Below are 20980 nucleotides of genomic sequence, written 5' to 3' on the forward strand. Positions count from 1 at the left end.
GGATGCAGTCCTGAGTAATGTGCTCTGGGCAATCCTGCTTTAGCAGGGGAGTGGGACTAGATGATCTCTAGAGGTCCCTTCCAACTCTGAAAATGCCATGATTCCATGATTACTAAAAATTGGATTGTAACTACCCCAATGAGAGCAGTGGGCACACTAAGTTTTCACCAGGAATGCAGAAACTCCCTGCCCAGAAGCTATAGGCTCTTAAACCTCTCCAGGTACTCCCTGCCCACAAAGAAAAGGAGCTAGAAGCCTGTTGACAATGATCCAAGTTCGGCCTTTTTCCAACATGCAAGTCCCATCTCAGGCAAGAGTCACAAATCTATTATTTTTTGGCTTATTGCAATGCCAAGCCATGACCACAACACTTCTGGAAACAAAGGCTGCAGAAGTCTTTTGCCCCAATCAAAACAATAGGCTCCAATTTCAACTTATAAGGGTTGATTTGAGCTCTAAAAGCAAACAGAAAAAAACACTGTATCTTCAAACCTAACTGAAAAGTCATTTTAGAAATAAAAACCTGAAGCATTTCATCCTCATCAGTGTCATCCAAATGAAATATTCTCACGTTGCAAAAACTCCACCACACACACACTTTCTTTCTGACACTATTCTAGTGAAACCAGCACATGCTGCAAGCACACGCAAGTCTGTTCTCTCGCTAGGAACCTTCCCTCCGCACACACCGACGTTTTCCCCCTTTATTTTCATATTAGGAGCTACCTTCCTCTCTACAGCCTTCAGGAACAGCAGTTTACATAGGATCATAGAATGGTTTAGGTTGGAAGGGACCTTGAAGATCATCGAGTTCCAACCTCCCTGCCATAGGCAGGGACACCTCCCACTAGACCAGGTTACTCAAAGCCCCATCCAGCCTGGCCTTGAACACCTCCAGGGATGGGGCCTCAACAACCTCTCTGGGCAACCTGTTCTAGTGCCTTACCACCCTCAAAGTGAAAACCTTCTTCCTAATGCTTAATATGAACCTGCCCTCTTCCAGTTTAAAGCCATTCCCCCTCGTCTTATCGCTACATGCCTAGTAAAAGTCCTTCCCTAGCTCTCCTGTAGGCCCCCTTTAGGTACTGGAAGGCCACAATAATGTCTCCCCAGAGACTTCTTTTCTCCAGGCCAAACAACCCGACTCTCAGCCTGTCCTCATCAGAGAGGTGCTCCAGCCCTCTGATCATCTTTGTGGCACTCCTCTGGACCCTCTCCAAAAGGTCCACGTCTTTCCTATGTTGGGGGCTCCAGAGCTGGACACAGTACTCCAGGTGGGGTATCACCAGACTAGAATAGAGGGGCAGAATCACCTCCCTTGACCTGCTGGCCACACTTCTTCTGATGCAGCCAAGTGGCTGCTACATCCCAAGAAGCTTCCCTAAAACTCTCCAGAAAGGCTGTACCCAAGAGGTGCCAAACCAGAGCCGCTTCAAAACAATTTGGCCACTCGTTCATCCTTGGCTGTCCTACTCCTCCTACTCCTTTCCACCAACTAAGGAAAGTCAAATAGAGAAAGTCATGCCTGACACTCCTCTCCTTCCTCTTAACTCGGTTCCCACAAATATTTATATTTTGTGTGTGTGTGTGTGTGTGTGTGTGTGTGTGTTCAGGTGTGCCAGTCTCCCTGGGGAGCTCTCCCAAGTGCTGCCAGTCAAGTAAGTCTTAATGAAGACAAGTGCTACAAAAACCCTTTCCAGTTGGACTATCATAGAATATCTGAAGTTGGGAATAACACAGTAAGGATCATCAAGTCCAACTCCCTGCTCCTTGCGGGACTACCTAAAACTAAACCATATGACTAAAATTGTCATAGCACAGTACATTGGGGACATTTTGATTTTAAACCAGGCTGAGGGGTCTGTTTGGGTTAACTATGGCCAGCCAATAGTCTAACTTGAAAGGACAGGGAAACATTACTGCAAAGAAACTTTGTACATCTAACTAGCTATGGCAAGGTGACCTGACCTCTGTAGGATGAAGAGATTCACCAGGCAGTTTGGCAAGCCCAAGGGTTGGTGCAGGCAGCATCCTCACACCTCTGGAAACCATTAATAGAAGGATCCACCCATCATCCTTTAATCCATGGCCAGTCCAGGGACTAAATGCACACATCCCTTTTAAGAAATAAATGTAAACATTCAAACGCAAGAAGACTGCTTGTGGTGGTTTTGATTTTCAACAATGCCTCCAGTTGCCATGATCTTCATCACAGGAGACTTAAGCTAGTTAGCACTCCAGAGAAATTTGGCCTTAAGAGCTGATTTTAGCTCTAATGGCATTTTGCAAGGGCTTTGTCCTTTTGGGGTGGGGGGGAACAAACCAAACCACCTCCAGGCACCAGAATTAAGGTTTCATCATCACTTTCCCCCCCTCCAACATCAACAAGATTCTGCAGAGGCCTTGCCAGCATCCCACAGTTACAGCTCCTTTCATGCAACTTTTGCTCACAAGTGTTGTAATCACTCCTCCTGGATCATGTTCCAGATGATAAAAGGGTAAGCCATTGCTGTGAACAGAACTCCTTTCATCACCAAAAAACTGTGCTTGAAAAATACAAGCAGCTGAAGTCTTTTTATCTTTTCAACCCTAGAAAACAGCACATCATCACCTTTCAGATGTTAAGTACTTCTGCTTAATATGCAGGTATTGCATATTTAAGTTAAATTAATAAAATCATGACAATAGACTCAATTTTGAATTTCAAGTCACACTGTTACTATCATCCATGGCAAAATAAGAAGCTAGGGACACACAAACCAAGAAAAGCCATTTACTACCACAGGTGATGGCACTGCTAAGAACATCTTCACCAAAATTAGTGCTCTGCCATACTACGGCAAGTACAAATTGATCCGTCATCCTAAGCCTAGCACAGAACAAGGGAGAATATGAATCATCTTCGTTTTATGGATGCAGAACAGGAGTACAAAGCAATTAGGTGACTTGTAATATCAGAAGCTTCAGACTGTAAATTAGTATGTATCTCTCCAGCTCACTACCTTAACCATCAAGGCAAAGCAGTCTTGCTCTCTGATAAGGTAACACAGTGATAAATAAACACAGAAAGAATCTTACATTGTATTGCAAACAATATGCTATTCTGAAAATTAAAGCCTCTCAGTTTTCCTAATGTGACAATTAGATGACAGAATAAAGCAACAGGTCCAGTTTCTCATTAAGTCACTGGCAACACCACATTACTGAGTAGTGTCAATACAGGAGCTGTTGCCAAGACAAAGAAAGATGAAGCATTTTAGAAGCATTTGATTTCATATTCCTGGCTCTTCCACTGACTTTTTATGCTGCTGGGGCAAAATCGAAAGGCACACACTTGCCATGCTGTTCTCTCTGGTGTATTTAGTACTGACCAAGACTTTCCAGTTCAAGGAGCACAAATTCACACAGTGCCTTAGATACCAAGTCCATGATCTTCTTTGGTGCCTCTATGGTAACAATCAGGAAAAGTACAGTCAGATGAATTACGAGGACCAGGAGAGTCATTCAGAGGATGCTCAACGTGTCTCCAAATCAGTTGAGGTAAGAGCGGCAAAACGAATTCCAGTGGCTGTGCACATCTGGCTGGACAGAGAGGGGGTATTGCAGAATACCAACCTTACCCCTGAAAAAGTAAGTGATCTCTATCAATCTCACAAAGTTTGAGGGTGAGTAGAAGGATACTTCCTCCTAAAGGACAATAAAGTATACAAAGAAAAGCTGTAAAATGCTAATAGCCCAGGAAGGACACAGACTGTTGAAACTCACGGTGATAAACAGAGACAAAGAAAATGCCTTTACGATTTTGCAACCGATCAGAGAAGACAAGACTCCCACCCAAAAGCAGGTCATTTTCTTGAGTACTTTTATCAACAGCAGGAGGTGGTGTCAGAGTGAGCTGTCAGACATCCTTGGGGACGTGCAGATCACAAGGCTTGTCTTGAGCTGAAACATAATTTAGCGAAACAGAGACAGTAACAGAGATTAAAACTTTAATTTAAAACTTTGCCAACAAAAATTGATTACAAAAAGGGAAATTATCTGTACAAAATAAGAAAGGAGGTACTCATTTGACAAAAGACTACCATTGTCAGCGTACACTGGAGGATGAACAGTGCTTCAGGTCAACTGACAAGTGAGAAATAACAAACTGAGCTCCTAATATGGAATTCTGAAGTGAATTTTCCATAAACCAAAGTAAATCGACCTGAAGCAGCAGCTCAAAAGCTAATCAAGATTTATCAGAAGTCTATTCTCCTTGCAAACCTTTTCCTCTTAATTTAGAGAAGGATGTACTGGAAAGCAAGACCCAGCACAGTGCACTGGGCCAGGACAATGACTTTTGCCATGCTTCCTCCCACTCAAGCCTTCCTTCTGGCCTTCTGTACAAAGATGTTCTGCAATTTGAGTGTGCCAGGGTTTTAGCTGAATCACAAACTATTGCCTCTTCACTTACCAGTTAGGTCCTGACTCAAAATGAAGACAAATGCTTTGGAGACAGTGATATTACTATGACCAAAAAGACCAGCTGCATCATGACTCCTATAAAACTGATGGTTCTCAGACTTTTCAAGTTAGCATCAAATAACAGCTGTCAGTCAACGATAGATTACTGCATTCCTCTTTTTGACCGACCATTTTATACAAAGAAAGAGACAAAAGCATCTTTAAAATTCATCACTGAACAGACAAAAATGGCAGGTGATTTCTGAACTCCAAGTCCCTGTAAAACCTAAGCATACAATATGATCATTACCAGTTTTCTACGTTTTTCCATAAGCTGAATCAACAAAATTGCGTTGCAGCGAAGAAATAGAGCATGCTTTTTATTTGCAAGCAAGCCAGCTAAAATCTTCCAGTCTGACTGCTTATTTTCCGCTCAGTTTCACATGACGTAGTATTTACAAATTTTTAAACCTTCAGAACATAGGTTTAGTGAAGAAACAAAGGAGTAACAAAAATGTTTGGCCCAGATTCACTTCACCTACTTATAGATACCTGAGATACCTAAGTTGGGGCAGAACAGCTTTCCGTGCCCTATCTACCAAGTAAAGAGACAGACAAATGCTAAAGGGAAATTCAGTCAGTGACTTGAATTTCATCCTACTGATGATGCTTGTCTTCCACCTATAATACAAAAAGTGAGTTACTGTATTCCGACTTAGAAGTCTTGGTTAAGCTTAGAGTAATTGCATTCCAAGCTTAAGTGTTGTCATTTATGTGAACCTAAGCCTTACCTTGCTCACTAGCACCTCCCACCTAGGGGAGTCGGGGACAGCTACCTTTTCAGAATGCTATGAGATGTGCTTGAGTCCTCCTTACAGCTGGGAAAATGGAGATAAGAAGTTTGCTCAAGCCCATGCGGTGAGTCAGTAACAAGCTAGTATTACAGCTTCCTGGATCTTAGCCCTGTGCTCTGCCCACGGAAACCCAATACGAGGAAAACTACCGTACAGAATCATTCCCTTTTCCATGTCAAAAAGTTTTACCAAAAAAAGTACAGATACTAATAAACAGTGTACGTAATTTCTTATTTGACAACGAAAGAGTCCTGTAGCAAAGCAATCTGTTGTATTGTATCTTGACCCTGGAAAAGTTTATTTCCAGCTTTGATTCTTTGATGTCTTAAAGCTCTTAAGAGAAAGTTGAAGATTCAGTTAACAAACACAATGCTGCAGTCAGTACCCTTTACATTAATCACAATGATATGTTACATTTTCCAGTTTAAGTAGTATTTGTGCTACCCAATTTTGCAATCAAAATAGAAACCTTGAAGCCAAGAATTTACAGATCTCCGGGAAAAAAGACAAGCCAGACAACTTCAGTTTAAACAATGCAAGCCTTGTAACATGCCATGAAGGGTTCAGAGATTTCAATTCTGTGAATATCTGTTATTGCCATTTCAAATGAAAGCACTCTTATCCTTAGTCTTGCCCAGCCCATGCTGTAGCAGGCAGGACAAATGCTACACAGCAAGAAAAAACTCCCCTCAAAACAGAGCTTAATAATGGAAATGACACATTTGCACTTTGCTTTATGAATGCAGCAGAGAGATACCACTTAAATAATGTTTCCAAAGATCCTGGGACTTAAGTACAGCTAAGGAAAAAGTCAGCTTCCTAGACTTTGGGGTTAGTATGACCCATCTGCCTCACACTGGATTCTTACCTTACCATGGACAATCAAGCTTTTAGCCTACCAGGCGAGACAGAACACAATTAGCTTGTTCCATCACATCACGGAACAAGATGGTATAATGGATGCCCATTGCGACAGACAGACAATACTGTATAAAGAAGGCTGTTTTAAATGGCAGAATCAAATTAGACACTACTGGCTAACCTGGAGCAAGATCTACATTTTTCCCTTCTGGAGTTTTTCCACTTTCTCTTGAACCAGAAACATTCTTTCTAATCAGTGAAATCCAACAGTACGACAGAGAGCTCAGTTCTTAAGCATGCTCTGCACCAGGAAGGGTCGGTTCTACATCCAATTAAAACCAAAGAGTTGCTGTTTTCCAAGAGCAGGAGTTTTTCACTGGTCACCTAGCCGGAAACCTTGGCCCCAGTTGTGTCTTCCACCACCCTGCTGGTCTTCTGCTGCTCTTCTCATGCTAGGGGGTGGGACACCAAACCCCGACACTCCTCCTCTCCTATTTGGCAGCCAGCGGTACCTAGGACAAGCCAGAAAAGAAGAGGAGAGTTTAAGAAACAGCTGTATCTTAGGGGTAAACGCCAGACTACTTTTCCATGCACTTCCTTTCAGCTGCTAGAATTTGCAGTAAAATTGGATTTTCACAGCAGTACTCTGCAGAATTCTTTCCAAATCTAAGCCCTCAGCACATGAGGAATGAGAATTCTGGGGAACTTCCATCTCTGGGAAATGGATAGATAATGATAATCCAAACACAGGGGGGGAAAAAAAAAAAAACAAACACATAAGGGAGTCTCATTGTTGAGAATTAATGCTGTGATACAAACTTAATTGCCCTAACTTCTCTCCCTTTTTTTCCAGATGAAATAAAAAAATCCAAATCACTTGTGAGCATCACTCTCTCTTCAATCATTGCAGAGCATACAACCACTTCACTGCTCTCCAAGTAAACATTCCTAAGGAACTGAGGACCAAAGAGACTAAGGGAAACATGCTCAAGTGACCTGGCCAGAGCAAATCAGAGCTGTGAGACTTCATCATCCAACTTAAGCTACCATCTAGACAGAGTGATCTAAAACACAGCTTCTGCATTTTGCAAGGGATGTCATGAATGCAGAGGTATTTCAGTTCTACAATAATTACACTGAGCTCCTGCAAATCCCTTCCTGAATTTGACCACTAAAATCTGAGGGCCAAACATAAAACCCAGATTGCTTTCTACAAGAAAAATGATCCTGTATAGAAAAAGTTATTCATGATTATATTAAAGGTATCTGTAATTCACCACAGTATTTTTTTAACAAAACATTACAGTGCAAAGGCAGAATTTATCCCTTTGTAGAGATGTTTGCAGTAGTTCTGTTCCTGCTTCTCAAGTATAGAGAAAAAATAAATACACATATAAGGAATCAAGAGAATTGCACATAACCAACAAGATTGATGGCAGTTTCAGAGCTGTTATTACCTTGAAAGACATTTTAAAAAAACATTTCATCTTCTAATCTTTACGGAAAATTAGGTTTACCAAAAGGGCTTGCAAACACGAAATTAGAATATAACGCTTTCTACTCATTAAAACTTGTACAGAAAATATAACTGTAATTCAACTTTGCATCTTCTAATAAACAGTTTATGCTATAAAAAGTATTAACTGAGTTGCTAAGTAAAGTTTGGTAGAGAAAGAATATTTACAAACCAAAAAGATGAGGGCAAGGGCAACTGAAGCTACAAACTTTGGCTTCTGATAGTAGTATTTCAATGCCAAAACAATAAACATATCAGAAGAAAAAGCACTTCAGAAACGAAGACCTGCAGTCTCAGTCAAGATGACTGGTACAAATTGCAAAGCAGAACACATATTATAGTCCTGAACAAGTCTACAACTGACTCCTATTATTGTTATAAGTTGCTGAACTGGTAGCTACTGTAATGACAAATGGAAACACAGATAAAAGATCATTTACAGGACAAACTTTTTTTTTTTATACCATCTGATAATCGTTAGGGAGTTCTTTTTACTATAGTTCAATTCACTAGCAGAACTATGACTTTTACTCTCACTCTTAAGAATAGGTAAAGGGCACAAGCCATCCAGAAGGGTAACAAAACTCTCACATGGGCCATTTAAAAGAAACTCAACATTTCTGATAACTTGGGAGCACAGGGAATATAATAGTCTGAAAGAGGTTGATTTAGCAAAGTATTTTACACCTTACAATCCCAGCAAATATATGTCTGATGAACAATACACAAAATTGGACCAAACAAACAGTGAGCTAAAGAATAGAGCCAGCTTACAGGAACTGAGGTGTGGACAGAAAATTCCTTCCTCCCAAATCCATTGGATATTTAAACATTAAGAAGAAATACAGGTGGCCAACCAGATTTCCTATCAGCTCATTGATGACTCTGCAAGGCAAAAGAAAAAAATAATTGTTTCACATGCTGTCTTCTCTGAAAATAAAGAGTGACCATCTTCTGTCAGTTACTACTGTTCACCTGCCATAGGCATTGTCGGGGCTGTGAGCCACAGAAAATTTCCCTTCCGTCAGCATTTTGCAGCCACTTCTTTAGAAGGGCCAACCTTCAGTGCCAACACATCAACAGGCTGTTCCACCCTCCCTTCCAAGCCTTCTCTACAGTCTGTACTGAAAATGCAATTAAATACTTGTTTACATCAGGGAATTAGACCGTACAGCTATTAGTGTCTAAAATAATAGTCTGCGGAGCTTGAGAAGTTACGGCTGTTTTCACTGGACAACCTGTCTCCTGCTGTACTGAACTGTTTTGTTCCCAATTTTGCAAAAACACTGCTGAATGGAGGCCCTTGAGTATCTTCCGTCATGCATAGAAACAGCAGGTATCTAACAGCAAGCAGTTTTCTCAAGTGACGGGTGAGTCAGTAGGAGGCACAGCCAGAAAAGGGAATTTGGTTTTGCTGTAGTATCTCCTCCTTTAATAAATCAACCACATAACTTGGTATTGCCGCTAATTATGTTACAGCGGCACCAAGAGGCCCCAATCAACGCAGAGCATCAATGGGAAAGACCGTGCCCAGAGGGGATTTCTGCATCATGGAGTTTAGTCAAAGAAACCCAAGACAGACCAATGAATTCAGCAAGTGCTAATATGGCACTCTATGGGCTTATTACTGCCATTTTCCCTTGTTTCACAAGCTGAAAAAAACAGCACATTGGGCAAGACTGTCAGGGAAAGAAGTAACAGCACAATCAGTCAAGCTAAATTTGTTTCTAAAAGCAGTACTGATGGTTGGTCATATGGGATGACATCTTTCTTTACTGTGCAGTAGTGTTTTAGTAAGGAAAAGGCCTAATGCATAGATTTACTAGAAAATAAAACAAATTCTTATTATTTTCCCCTCACCTACATTCTCTAGTTCTCATGTGCACATCTCCTCTTTTATCTTAAATGACCACCATATGACACTGAGTCATATTATCAGTCAGATTAAATAGCTTTAAGCATCTTATTTTAATATTGTTTCTAAATTCAGCAGTAAGTGCAATAGCTGTAAAAGCTTTTATAACTTCAAATTGGCCATATAAGTAAATACATACGATCCACCAATGATGTAGTTGAATCCCAGAATAACCCATGGAAGGTAACAGGCCTGAAAAAGAATGCAATGGGAGACAGAGAAGTTGTAAGTAAAAGTTAAGCACGTAACCCTGCTCAACATCCCACCACACTAATGATCTCAATGTTTTAGGCATCACACAAATCCCGATATATTAACTTAAGCAGATTCTACCTAACAAGGTAGGATACTCCAAACTGAGCAATCACTAACATTTTTAGACAAATCATACTAATTTAAACATTATTAGTAGATGCATCTTTTGCACTCTGTGTTCCTCACAAGCTTACATCTGAAACAAAGTCTAATATTTCTGATTTTTAAAAGGCCTGGAAACAACGATCAAAAGAATTTTCACTACAAGATCTGGCAGAAACAGATGAGATTGCACAGGAAAGAGCAATTTCAAATATCAACATTTTGTCACTACAGTGTCACTATATTCAGCTTTTATCCAGGTTAATGTTTACCAGGAATTTTTTCCTGTTTTCAGACCAAGGAATTTCAGTTGTCAGGACATCTTTTCAGTAAAGCCACAATGAGTGACACCATATGGAAGACCATGAAGAAATTTATCTTTGCTGCATCTCAAGGAGTATATAGCTATGTCAAAGCATGGGACATCTTTAATAAGAGAAAATATTTATATTTTGCCCCTCACCCCCCTTTATGTGCATCTTCTGGGCAGAAACCTTTCCAATATCCTGTCTGACATACCTTAAATCTTGTTCCAAACCAAAACGATACAATCATGTCTCTGTTCAGCTGGGCCCACACATAAAGTACTGACATGATGAGTGGAATCATCAGCAACTGCAATGATTAAAAAAAAAAGGCAAAAAGTTACTATCACTTTCACAGAAGCCTGAGAAACTTAAACAAGCAGCAGTAAGCAATCAAAAAATGTCTTGTAAGCATGATACATCAGCAAAATCTTTAAAGATTTCCCCTGAATCTTTGCCATCATGTGTCATGGATCTGTTCAAAAGCTATTGAGAAAGCTAAGCAGGAGAACCTACTTGGTCATTCTCTTTTGCAAGACCATGCCAAAGCAAAGGGCTCCAACTGGCAAGAAGTGAAACTCCTCTGCTCCCAGCTGCTTGGTAGCACACCTACAGCACAGTCAGCGACGCATTTGGGCCACAATCATTTATGTTCACAATGCAGGGAACTAACCTGAACACACTCATCTGGGGCTAAGCTAATACGCCAGATGAAGTGTTACTCCATTGAATTGCCAGCTACGTCCCACTCAGAGCACCACAGAGGGAAGGTGCACCAGTAAATCGCCATTTCAGAGTACCACAGCCAGCCTTGGCAAAGCCACCTCGGTCGAGCTCAGAATTAACCCGTGGTCCATGCCAGGAGATGAGATTGTTTCAAATACCTCCTTACTATGACCATATATTAGCTGATTGGACTATTTCTAGTGAAACAAATATAAAGCACTATTTTAGTTATCTGCTGATTTCTGAACTGAAGGCAGACTGTGCTAGCAACATTTCCACAAACTGGTTTATGCTACGAACTAGCTCATGTGTTTGGAAGAGAGGTTAAAACTCATCCCTTCAGGGGTGCCACTATTCAACACGTTCCACGTTAAATCTGGTACATCAGCATCAGTCCAGCCTTCCCCAAGCCCTACAACACACCAACAGTCTGACTTGTCACACAAGCACCTTACGGTCTTTAGTAAAACTATTTTTATTTTACTGGACAATCAAAGTAATATGTAATTTCTGAAAATATTTGACATGGGAATAAAGGCCCAGCTATCCAAGTCTATCCTCTCACTTTCAAGCAAGCCACTGAACACAAGTAAAACCGCCTTATTTTAAGCAATATTTTGTATGCAGATATAAAACCATTAAAAAGATACAGATCAACACAATCAGTCTAAAATTCATTCAAAGTACGGGTGATTTCAGCACGTTTTTGAAGAATTTTGTGGCATCTTCCCCACAGCAAAAAAAGTTTAAGTATGAAGTTATGGACAGCCCTTAACAGAACTCAGTCATGACTGCAGATGCATGATCTCTATTTTTGTCTTATCAAGGGGAGCCTGATAAGTGATCTAATAAATGCTAATATTGTACTGAATATTAGAGATATTGGTGTAGGCTTTGGGTGACGAGGAGAGAACAAGAGGAGGAGAGAACAGCAGAAGCAGGTTGAAGACATACAGTTCTCTGGCACTCTCTTGTGTCCAAGAAACACTCCCCCGTTTCCCCCCCGGTAATATTTGGGGAGATAAGAACTACCTCATTGAAACTGCTTCTTTAGACCACTATTTTAACCATTCTTGTAAGGATTTGCACTTCACAGTTCTGACCTGAATCTGAAGCTGCATTTTTCACAAAAAGATCTTCTGTTTTCAAGTAAAAGACACACTAAATTTGAGAAGACTAAGGAACCCAAGAATCACTTTTAGATAAAAAAGTAAGAATGCAGATCCGCATTCATTAGAAGAAACAGTGCACAGGTGACATCTTGTGTCCATTTTAGTAAGTGACCGAACACTTCCTGCCTGCACAAAGAGCCAATTTTCACCCCTTGACTCCCTAACTTGGTTAGGAGTGGCAAATTTGGATACAGGCTTGTGACATTAGCTGAGGCTAACCCAAGCTAAAAAATTAACAAAACACACAGAGCAGTCTATTTTGATATAAACTAAACCAGCAGCCTAGCAGTTTTGCAATTATGCTGATAATGCTCTCTATAAAGTCATTAAGTAGTCAGAAAGTTCCATAAGGTTATTACTTAAGAAACTGCACTGCACTTACCTGCATGTCCATTGCCAAGCCAGTTATCTGTCATTGCACCATTAAGGAAAACGCAGCGAAACCTGATAGACTAGAATGACAAAAAGAAGCTGCACACACACGCAAAGGACTTTAAAATTAAAACAGCGTTCCTGTGTAGTACTAAGTTAACCACTGGAAAAAATTAAAAATCTCCAATGATCTAGAGACTTACACACTTAGTTTCAAGAATTGCTTTTCAGTAGGCTTTCAAGCTACCACCTCAAGGCATTACCTCGAGGGCTGATGGATGTACTGGCCTTCCCTTCATGATGAAACTGGCTAACTACAAACTCAACCAGTCCTTGCATAAAAGCACGTTACAGGTTTAACAGCTGGATTCTTTCATTAGTTTTTTAAAGGCTACAATATTGGTTTTCTAAGTAAAGAAATACCAGAACATAAAAAAAAAAAAAAAAAACCACTATATTGTCACTGAGTCATAGAAAATAATTTCTTGAAGTGCATCAATGCAGGCTTTTAATACTACTCTCCTACCCTGGAACCCAAAGGATCTACTTGCGGTAGTAACTGCTGAGTAGAAACTATTGCTGAAGAGTTTTGCTATGACCAGAATGCTTTTAACAGTTCATGAACATGTACAAAATGGCACCAAGCGTTTTCCCAGATCACGCATCCAGGTTGCTCCTTACATCATATACGGAACAAGCAACTGGAAGATTTTAAATGACCAGTTTGAAAGTCAAGTCACAATCAAATTCATCAAATAGCTCACAGCCAACAGCCTGCAACCACAATGAAGCTGATGGTTTTCTTAACAACATCTAAACAACGTTGTTTTCCTAGTTACTGCTGTGGCTCAACAGGACCAGCACAAATAGCAAATCCCTCCATACAGTGGAATGTAACTAGAGCTAAGTTAATCTATTGATAAAGGCGACAGCATTTCTACACACTAGCTTTTCTGGCTGTATCTGGTTCACGCTGATCTCACTGCTCCCTTTTTTTCACATGCTGTGCCACCACAAATTGCTACAAGGAGGTAGCAACAGCACAGAATAGCAGTATCTCCAAGGACGGGAGTTCCACAACCTCTCTTGGCAGCCCATGCCAAAGTTTGACTGCCCTTACAGTAAAAAGAGTCTTTTTTACATTTAAATGGAATTTTCTGTGCTTCATTTTGTGCCTGTTCTCTCTTGTCCCACCACTGAGAGAAGTCCAATTCCATTTCCTTTACTCCCATTTTACTATCCATTTACTTTTACACATGGATAAAAGACACCCTTGAAGCCACCTGTTCTGCAGGATGCACAATCCTAGCTCTCTCAGCCTCTCCTCATGTGACAGATGCTCCAACCCATCTTTGTGACCCTTCACTGGACTCACTCCAGTACGTCCATGTCTCTCTCATACTTGGGAACCTGGAGCTGGATGCAGCCCCCGCTATGTCTCACAAGGTCTGAGCAGACAGCAGCAATCACCTCCCTTGGCCTGCTGGCAATGGTCTGCCTAACGCAGCCCAGGAGGCTGGTGGCCACCTTTGTTACAAAGGCACATTGCTGGCTCATGGTCAGCTTGGTGTCCAGCAGGATTCCCAGGGCCTTTTCTGCCAAGCTGCTTTGCAGAGTGTCAGTCCCCAGCCTGTCCTGGTGCCTGAGGCTGTTCCTCCCCCAGGGCAGGACTTGGCACTTCCCTTTGCTCAGCTTCCTGAGGTTCCTGACCAGCACACATTTCTCCAGCCTCTCAAGATCTCAAGATCTGAATGGTAGCACAACCATCTGGTCTATCAACAACCCCTTCCAGTTTTGCATCTGAGACCTAAAGAAAACTCAGGTAGAAGAGCACAGCTCATGGAAAAACTGTTTCCCAACATTCCCAACCGAACAAGCCTGGCTTCTTCAGGAAGTTATCTCAGTGCAGATATCACAACACTGCTTTCACAGACTCAGCTGACTTGCACCCCACAGGTAAAGGATCCCTCCATGAGATTCCTGAATTTCCAGCTCAGGGAATGACAGAGATCAGATCTCTGCTCAGAGCAGCTTAAACACACCAAATTCACTCTCAGCCCATGCGGCAATCCACTAAAGTGGCTAAGTGAAGCAATACAGCGAACCACGGAAGTTCACGCAGCAGGAGCCGAGCTTTGTACAAGCAGAACTCTAGTCCCCTGATTACATACCCGTAACAGCCACTCGCTACCTTTCCAGGGAGACTAAAAATGCACCTGTGGATATCTGCTACATTTTAAAACTCTTAGTTGCTAAAACGTGGTTTTTGAACGTATTTCAGGCAGAAATAGGAGAACCAAAATATTCTAAAGTTTGATGATGAGCAGAAGGATACAACAATGCAGATCCAGTTAAACAGGAGCATGAACATGTAATCTGCTGGCCTTCCATCAAAAGCCCCTGTAAATAAAAAGAATTGTTAGGAAAGGTATATTATTATTTCTTGATAAGAAATTAAGACTTTTTTGGGGGGAGTCTAAGAAAAGCTCGGTTAATAACAGTTGTCCTACATGCAGTCTGTGCTTTTTTTTTTTAATTTGCGAAATTTTAAAAAATGTGTTAAATTTTTTAAAAAAATTGTTCTTATAATAGAACAACCTACAGGACCAAAAAATAAGACATTCAGCCTACTGCATTAAGTGCACACACAGCGGCTCTACTTAAAAAAAGAACACAGTTTATCTCTGGAGATAAGTGTTTTTAACTTCACAAGATTTCAAAATGGAGTTGGACCCCATCCTTCATAAGAAGCTACCAGTCAGAAGCACACAGTAAGGAAATACACATGGCACAGCAAAAGCAGAGACACCAAGTTTAAGGATTGAGTCATGTGAAAACCAGTCCTTACTTAGACAAATTGCACCCTCTTTGCATCATTTAGTCAGACTCAAGAGATACGATGGTTTCTACACTCCAGAAAAATCAACGTACATGACAAGGAGTGTGGTAAAAGGCTGGCACGGACCTCAGCGTTTGAGCAAGACTCCCATCAAGTTTCATACAGCTCCATGCGGGCAAGGAAAGGCTGCGAATACTACTGAAAAAGACCCAAACCACACAGCGACAAACAGTGCACCACAAACAAGCTGAATTACATGCTAATAATTAAACATCAAAATGCCTAGAAAGAAGGCCACTGCTTAATGTTAGCCCTATTTGGCTTCCTACAGCTGTTTTACATGTCCCCAAAAATTTGAAGAAAGAAAACCTATTTATAAGCATTAGCTTTTTAGACTAACTAGAGTAACTCAACTTATGTGAAACAAAACAGCTACTTTAGTAATTTTAAGTTTATTAGTTTATAATTTAAGTTCAGCCATGCAAGTTACACAACGGGGGGAGAGGGGAATCAAAACTTTGAAAACTCTTTTGGAAAGTTGGAGAACTGTGTGAACTGGAGTTTTCTCCTTACTGTTGCCATACAACAAATAGAAACAAATAAAAAGAGGAAGCTGACTAACCCTGTAGAAACTCCAGCACAGGAATTCCTCCAGAATAGGAAGAAATCAAACCAAATATTATCCCATTAAAGTTTTTCACTTCTTGTAATCTAGGAGATTACTAGCAAGAATATTATACAAACTATTTAAGTTGTCTTTCCAATGAATACCTAATAAAACTGAGCTACAGACTGCCAAAAAGCTCAGCATGGGGGCAAGGTGAGCTCTAGCCCACCGGGTCCTTCAGGAGGGCCCGGGGAAGTGTTGTAGACTGCTAATCTCATAATTTGTACTGCTAGGGAGTGAACTCTACATATTCTGCTTTCTCTGTCGATATCTGTTATGTTCTTCTCCAACAGAAACAAAACAAAAACACATCAATCTCCTTTTCCTCAGGAAGCTAGAGGTCAGCTTGCTAGGAAAGCACAAGCACAGTACAAAACCATATGGATGACAGCTAAATTTGAAGATAGCATGCAACACCAGTGTATCCTCAAAATACACGTACATCCCTGAAATAGAAGTTTCACTTCCTCAGTTTCAGAAACAAATGGAGGCATAGCCCTATGCTGCTTTTCACTTGTAAACATATTATCAGCAAGTTATACACCTCCCACTTTCAGAAGGATTTAAGCCTTTTCGTAGAGAGGAAGCACTGGCGTAACCAAGAACTTTATTTATACCCAGAAAAATAACTGTTTTATTAAAGAAATGCTTTGATCCAAACAACAACACAGCTGACTTCCCAGTTTCAAAATCCAGATGTATTGTACAGCAGGAATCTCAATTTACTGCTGAAAGAATTGGCTTCTTGTTCCATGAGGCTTCTGCCACAGCATAGATAAGAGCATTTTTTACGTATACATACAAGCAGTGATGTCTTATAATTTGCATATATTAACTCTTACTACATATAGCTTTGCATAGTAGAATGTCATAACTGAGTACTCCCATGTGTTTATAACCTACTGCAGAAAGGCTGAAAGAAAAGGAGGAACCATATCTATTAAACTACTACTTACTTTCACTAAGAAAACAACCAAATACAATCTGGCACCACTTCTCCCTTTTCCTGCTACGCTTCTTATGACTTAAAAGGGATTCCACAACACTCTCTGGATTGCAGGTTTACTTTTCTATTATGGGACTTACCAAACGTCACCTTGCAATGCATTGCCACTTACACCTTGAGTTCTAAGACTCCATTATGAACAAGAATTTCATTGCAGTTCTAAATGCTTTCAGGAGGAGCTTGGCTTTGCAAATACTTTAATTATTTACTTCAACAGAAACAATTTTTGTCTGGCTTTAATGAACTGCGCAATGCAAAATGAAACCAGTTTTGAAGCTACCTTGTAACTAAAATCTCTTTTTTGAGAGAAATGAGACATTATCTGATCTCCTTTCTTCCACTCCTCATTTCCCCCCCTAACTGAAAATCCACCTAGTTCCTTAACTTTTTCACATTTCTATCTGACAGAGGGGTATGCTTCATTCGTACAAGGGATCTCTCAATTCAACATAACTGACAGAATAACACAAGTAAGCATCATTGGCTTTTAATAAAAGGAAAACTGACGTTGTTATTTTCTCAAGATGCATACACCCGTTACTACATATGCTCTATCACTCTTCCAAGTTAAAGGACATCCGACACAAGAAAACAGAAAACGCCATCTTTTAGTCTCTATCCCTCATTTCCTGAAATCCAACAACTAAAAGCCCCAGGCCCTCCTACTGAAAGAAGTATCAAGTTCAGATCCTAAATGAACAGGCTCCCTGCCAAAGGGAAGGAGCCAGTCACAGAAAATCAGTTTTCAGAGCAGTTTTCCATTGACCAACATAAGCGGGCACAGACATGAGCTGTGTTTCTCATGATTCTGTCTGAATCAGCCACAACGCCATCGCCACAAATATTCCCAACAGAAGCCCTATTTGACAACGCTTAACCTCTATCATCTCCAGGCAGAGTTCATCACATGCACACAATTTCACAGATAACATACCTGTTTCTAATCGTGATGAATATTGATACAAGAAATACAAATTCACCAAGTAGAGAAATCCTGTTCCAGGTCCCACTGGGAAGAAGAAAGTTGCAGTTATCGGCCGCCAGATCTGTCCAGATCAAAAGAAAAAGATATATTTATATATTGTAGAATGAACTCGTGCATAGTTTTTTTCTTTTCATTTGTTACTCATTACTTGGAAGATCAAGGAGGAGATTAAAAATGGCCCAAGTATCAATTACTGCTGCTTCAGCAGCTTTTACAGTTTTGGTTGGTTTTTTGTTGGTTTGTTTGGTTGGTTTTTTTTCAATCTGATAAGCAAAGCTATAAAGATTACAACAGAAATCACACACAACTTCCCAGATCGCTTCTACTACATCTTTGCAGTACTGAGTCTTTATTGCAGTGCAGAAGGGATATATTTGCAAGGACGCTACCCTATTTTAAAAGCATCTATACAGAACCCATTCTTACCTATTGAACAGAGGCCAAGGAATTCACACAAGAGCCTTGAGTGTACCATTCCAGACAGCACACGCTGCTCTGAGCATTTTGCACCTGCTTTAGAGTCTCCCAACAATCAATATCAGCACAGCCAATTGCATGACAGCATGTAGCAACGAGAGAAAATATCTGGCCATTTATGAATGAGCTCTTTAACCGGACGCATTTCCAAATAGAGTATTGGGATCCTGAACATCACAGTTCCATAAGGAACTAAAGGAAAAAAACAGTCATTTAAGCTACTAAGTTTTGAAATGGAACATGAAACAGAGAGCTATCTTTTTTTGCACTAAGCCTTTTTCACTGAAGATATAATGAGCATGTATAACAGAAATGCAAAGACTGGGATCTTTTCTCTTCCTTCACTTTCATTTTCGGCTCATCCAATGGGCGCTCTCCCCCCATACACCTACATACCAAAACACTGAACCTGTAACCTCCCAGTCCAAGGAAAGAGACTACGTCCAGTTTGTGACCACTTTTGATATTGCTAACACACCCGGAAACACTGTACATCTGAAACCTCATGACTTCAGTTGTTAGTTTATGTCAACCACACCTACGCACAGAAGTTGACAATCCCAAACGCAAGCAAGAAGGTGCAAAAAATGCACTTTAGCTCTGCCTTAGTATCTCCAAAGCCACCTGCAGTTTAGGATGGTTGCACACCTGCCTGTAACCCCTGCTCCCAAAGCCAGGCCCACACAATTGCACAACGGAGGCCAGGCAAGCCACCTGAAGTCACAGCCACAGGTTTTATCATTAGAGTGCCTTGGCACAACAACCGGTGCCAGGCAGAACAACACCCCCAAAAAAACACGTCGGGAAAAAACGCACCGGAATGAAACTGAAGACGAACTACAGGGCCTGTCAAGGGCCACAGCCCCCTTGCCTCACCCAGGGGTCCTGGCAGGGCCGGGCACCGCAGCCTGTGTCACCTTGGTGGGAAGTCTGGGGCCTGCGGAGGCAGAGCAGTAGCGAAACCTGGGGCCCAGCTCGCAGGCCTTACAGAGGTTAAGGAGGGAGGCAGGCCCCGGCTTCCCGCTGGAGGTGGCCTGGGTCACTCCGACGGGCTGCCTTGGTGCTCCATTGCCTCCTAAAGCGGCCGCGGAGGCCGGGGGAGGGGTCCAGCCCCCGCCCGCAGCACCAGCCCCGTAGCACAGCCAGCCGCTCACTACAACTCCCAGCATGCCGAGCGCGTCACAGGCCGGGCTCTCTTACGGCGCGGGGGCCGCAAAGCACGCCGGGACCGGTAGTGCGGCCCGTACCTGGAAGCGGTTGATGAAGGCGTCGGGCCAGAGGAAGAGGTAGACGGGGCTGACGAGGCCCAGCTTGCCGATAAGCGGCACCGCGATGGAACCGGCGAACCAGTATCGGGTGATCAGCGGGATGCTCCGGAACCAGTCCCCCAGGTCCGACATATCGCCGCCGTCACGCCCGGCCGCCACCGAGGCCTCGCTACGAACCAGCCGCTGAAGAAGAGACCAGCCGCACTCCGCCCGCCGCCGCCGCCGCCGCCGCCCCGGGCAGGAAGGGGAGCCCCGAGCCAGACGTGGCGCCGCCGAATTCGGCCGAGCCGCCGCCACTTCCGGCCCCACCCCCTCGGCTGCCGGGGCAACGGCAGCGCCGGAAGTCCTGCCTCCGGGTGGAGAGAGGGAGGGAGGCACCCACCGTTGCCGGGTGACGGTGCCGCCGTTCCCGCGGGCTGAGCCTGCAACGGGCCCCTACGACTACAACTCCCGGCAGGCCCCGGGGCCGCTGGGCGGGCGGTTCCATTCCCCGGCAGGCCGATACCTGGGCGGGAGGGGGGGAGCGCCAGCCTCTGTCCTCCTCCCTCCCATTGGTGAAGCGGGAGCGGGCCGTACCATGCGTGCAGCGCCCCTCGCCGCCGCGGCGGCCGTTGGAAGAGCCCTGAGGGAGGCGGCGAGCGCGGGAGCGGCGGGCCGAGGATGGAGAGCTCGGACCTGGGCGGCCGCCAGCAGGGCCCCATCTGGCACCGCAAGCCCGGGCCGGCGGCGCGGCGGGGGTAACGGCCGCTGCGGGGCGGGGGGCGGCGGCGCTCAGCGCCTCAGCCGGGGCTCAGTGCCCGGCCGGCGGTAGCCGTGGCCGTGCCCAGCGCTGCGCCGTCGGGGAGAGGCCGAGGGAGTGGGCAGGCCGAGGGCATCGGGGAGGGAGCAGTGCCGGCCGGAGCTCACCTGAGCTTCTACAAGGCTGGAGATACAGCCCGGGGGTGCCCGGTTAGATTGCGGGGCAAAACGTTCCCGTTGAAGGTGGAGCAGGTCCCCAGGGAGGCTGCGAAACCTCCGTGCTCAGAGATGCTCACTTGGCCGGGCAAGGGCCTGGGCTACTCTCCCGGTTTACCTTTTTTTAACTTTAATTGTATTGAACAGAATTCCCACGAGAGTTTAATTAAAATGTTAAATACTAGGAAAATATAGTCTGGTCCAAGCTGAAGAGCAGCACTGTGAATGCTACTTTGGGGTACCTGTGTGGCGTTTGACATGGG

At 43.0% G+C, this 20980-nt stretch overlaps 1 protein-coding gene across 2 annotated transcripts; it reads right to left on the reverse strand.

Annotated features, from left to right (window-relative positions):
- Positions 1-2759: 2759 nt before the first annotated feature.
- Positions 2760-20045, reverse strand: DERL1 (derlin 1). 2 transcript variants are annotated; one of them, XR_014268901.1, is made up of 9 exons: positions 19743-20045; positions 17968-18079; positions 14857-14921; positions 12532-12558; positions 10466-10561; positions 9729-9781; positions 8449-8559; positions 6340-6670; positions 2760-3942 (listed from the first exon to the last, which is right to left on the reverse strand). XR_014268901.1 is itself a non-coding variant. In XM_082479999.1 (8 exons), the coding sequence occupies exons 1-8, from the start codon at positions 19893-19895 to the stop codon at positions 6532-6534; spliced, it is 756 nt and encodes a 251-aa protein (XP_082336125.1). In that variant the 5' UTR covers positions 19896-20045; the 3' UTR covers positions 2760-6531. The 2 variants fall into 2 exon arrangements, 1 of the variants encoding a protein (XP_082336125.1); XM_082479999.1 differs by having other exon boundaries at positions 2760-6670.
- Positions 20046-20980: the final 935 nt, after the last annotated feature.

Source organism: Vanellus vanellus, assembly GCF_965231255.1.
Source record: "Vanellus vanellus genome assembly, chromosome: 2".
Lineage (NCBI taxonomy): Eukaryota > Metazoa > Chordata > Aves > Charadriiformes > Charadriidae > Vanellus > Vanellus vanellus.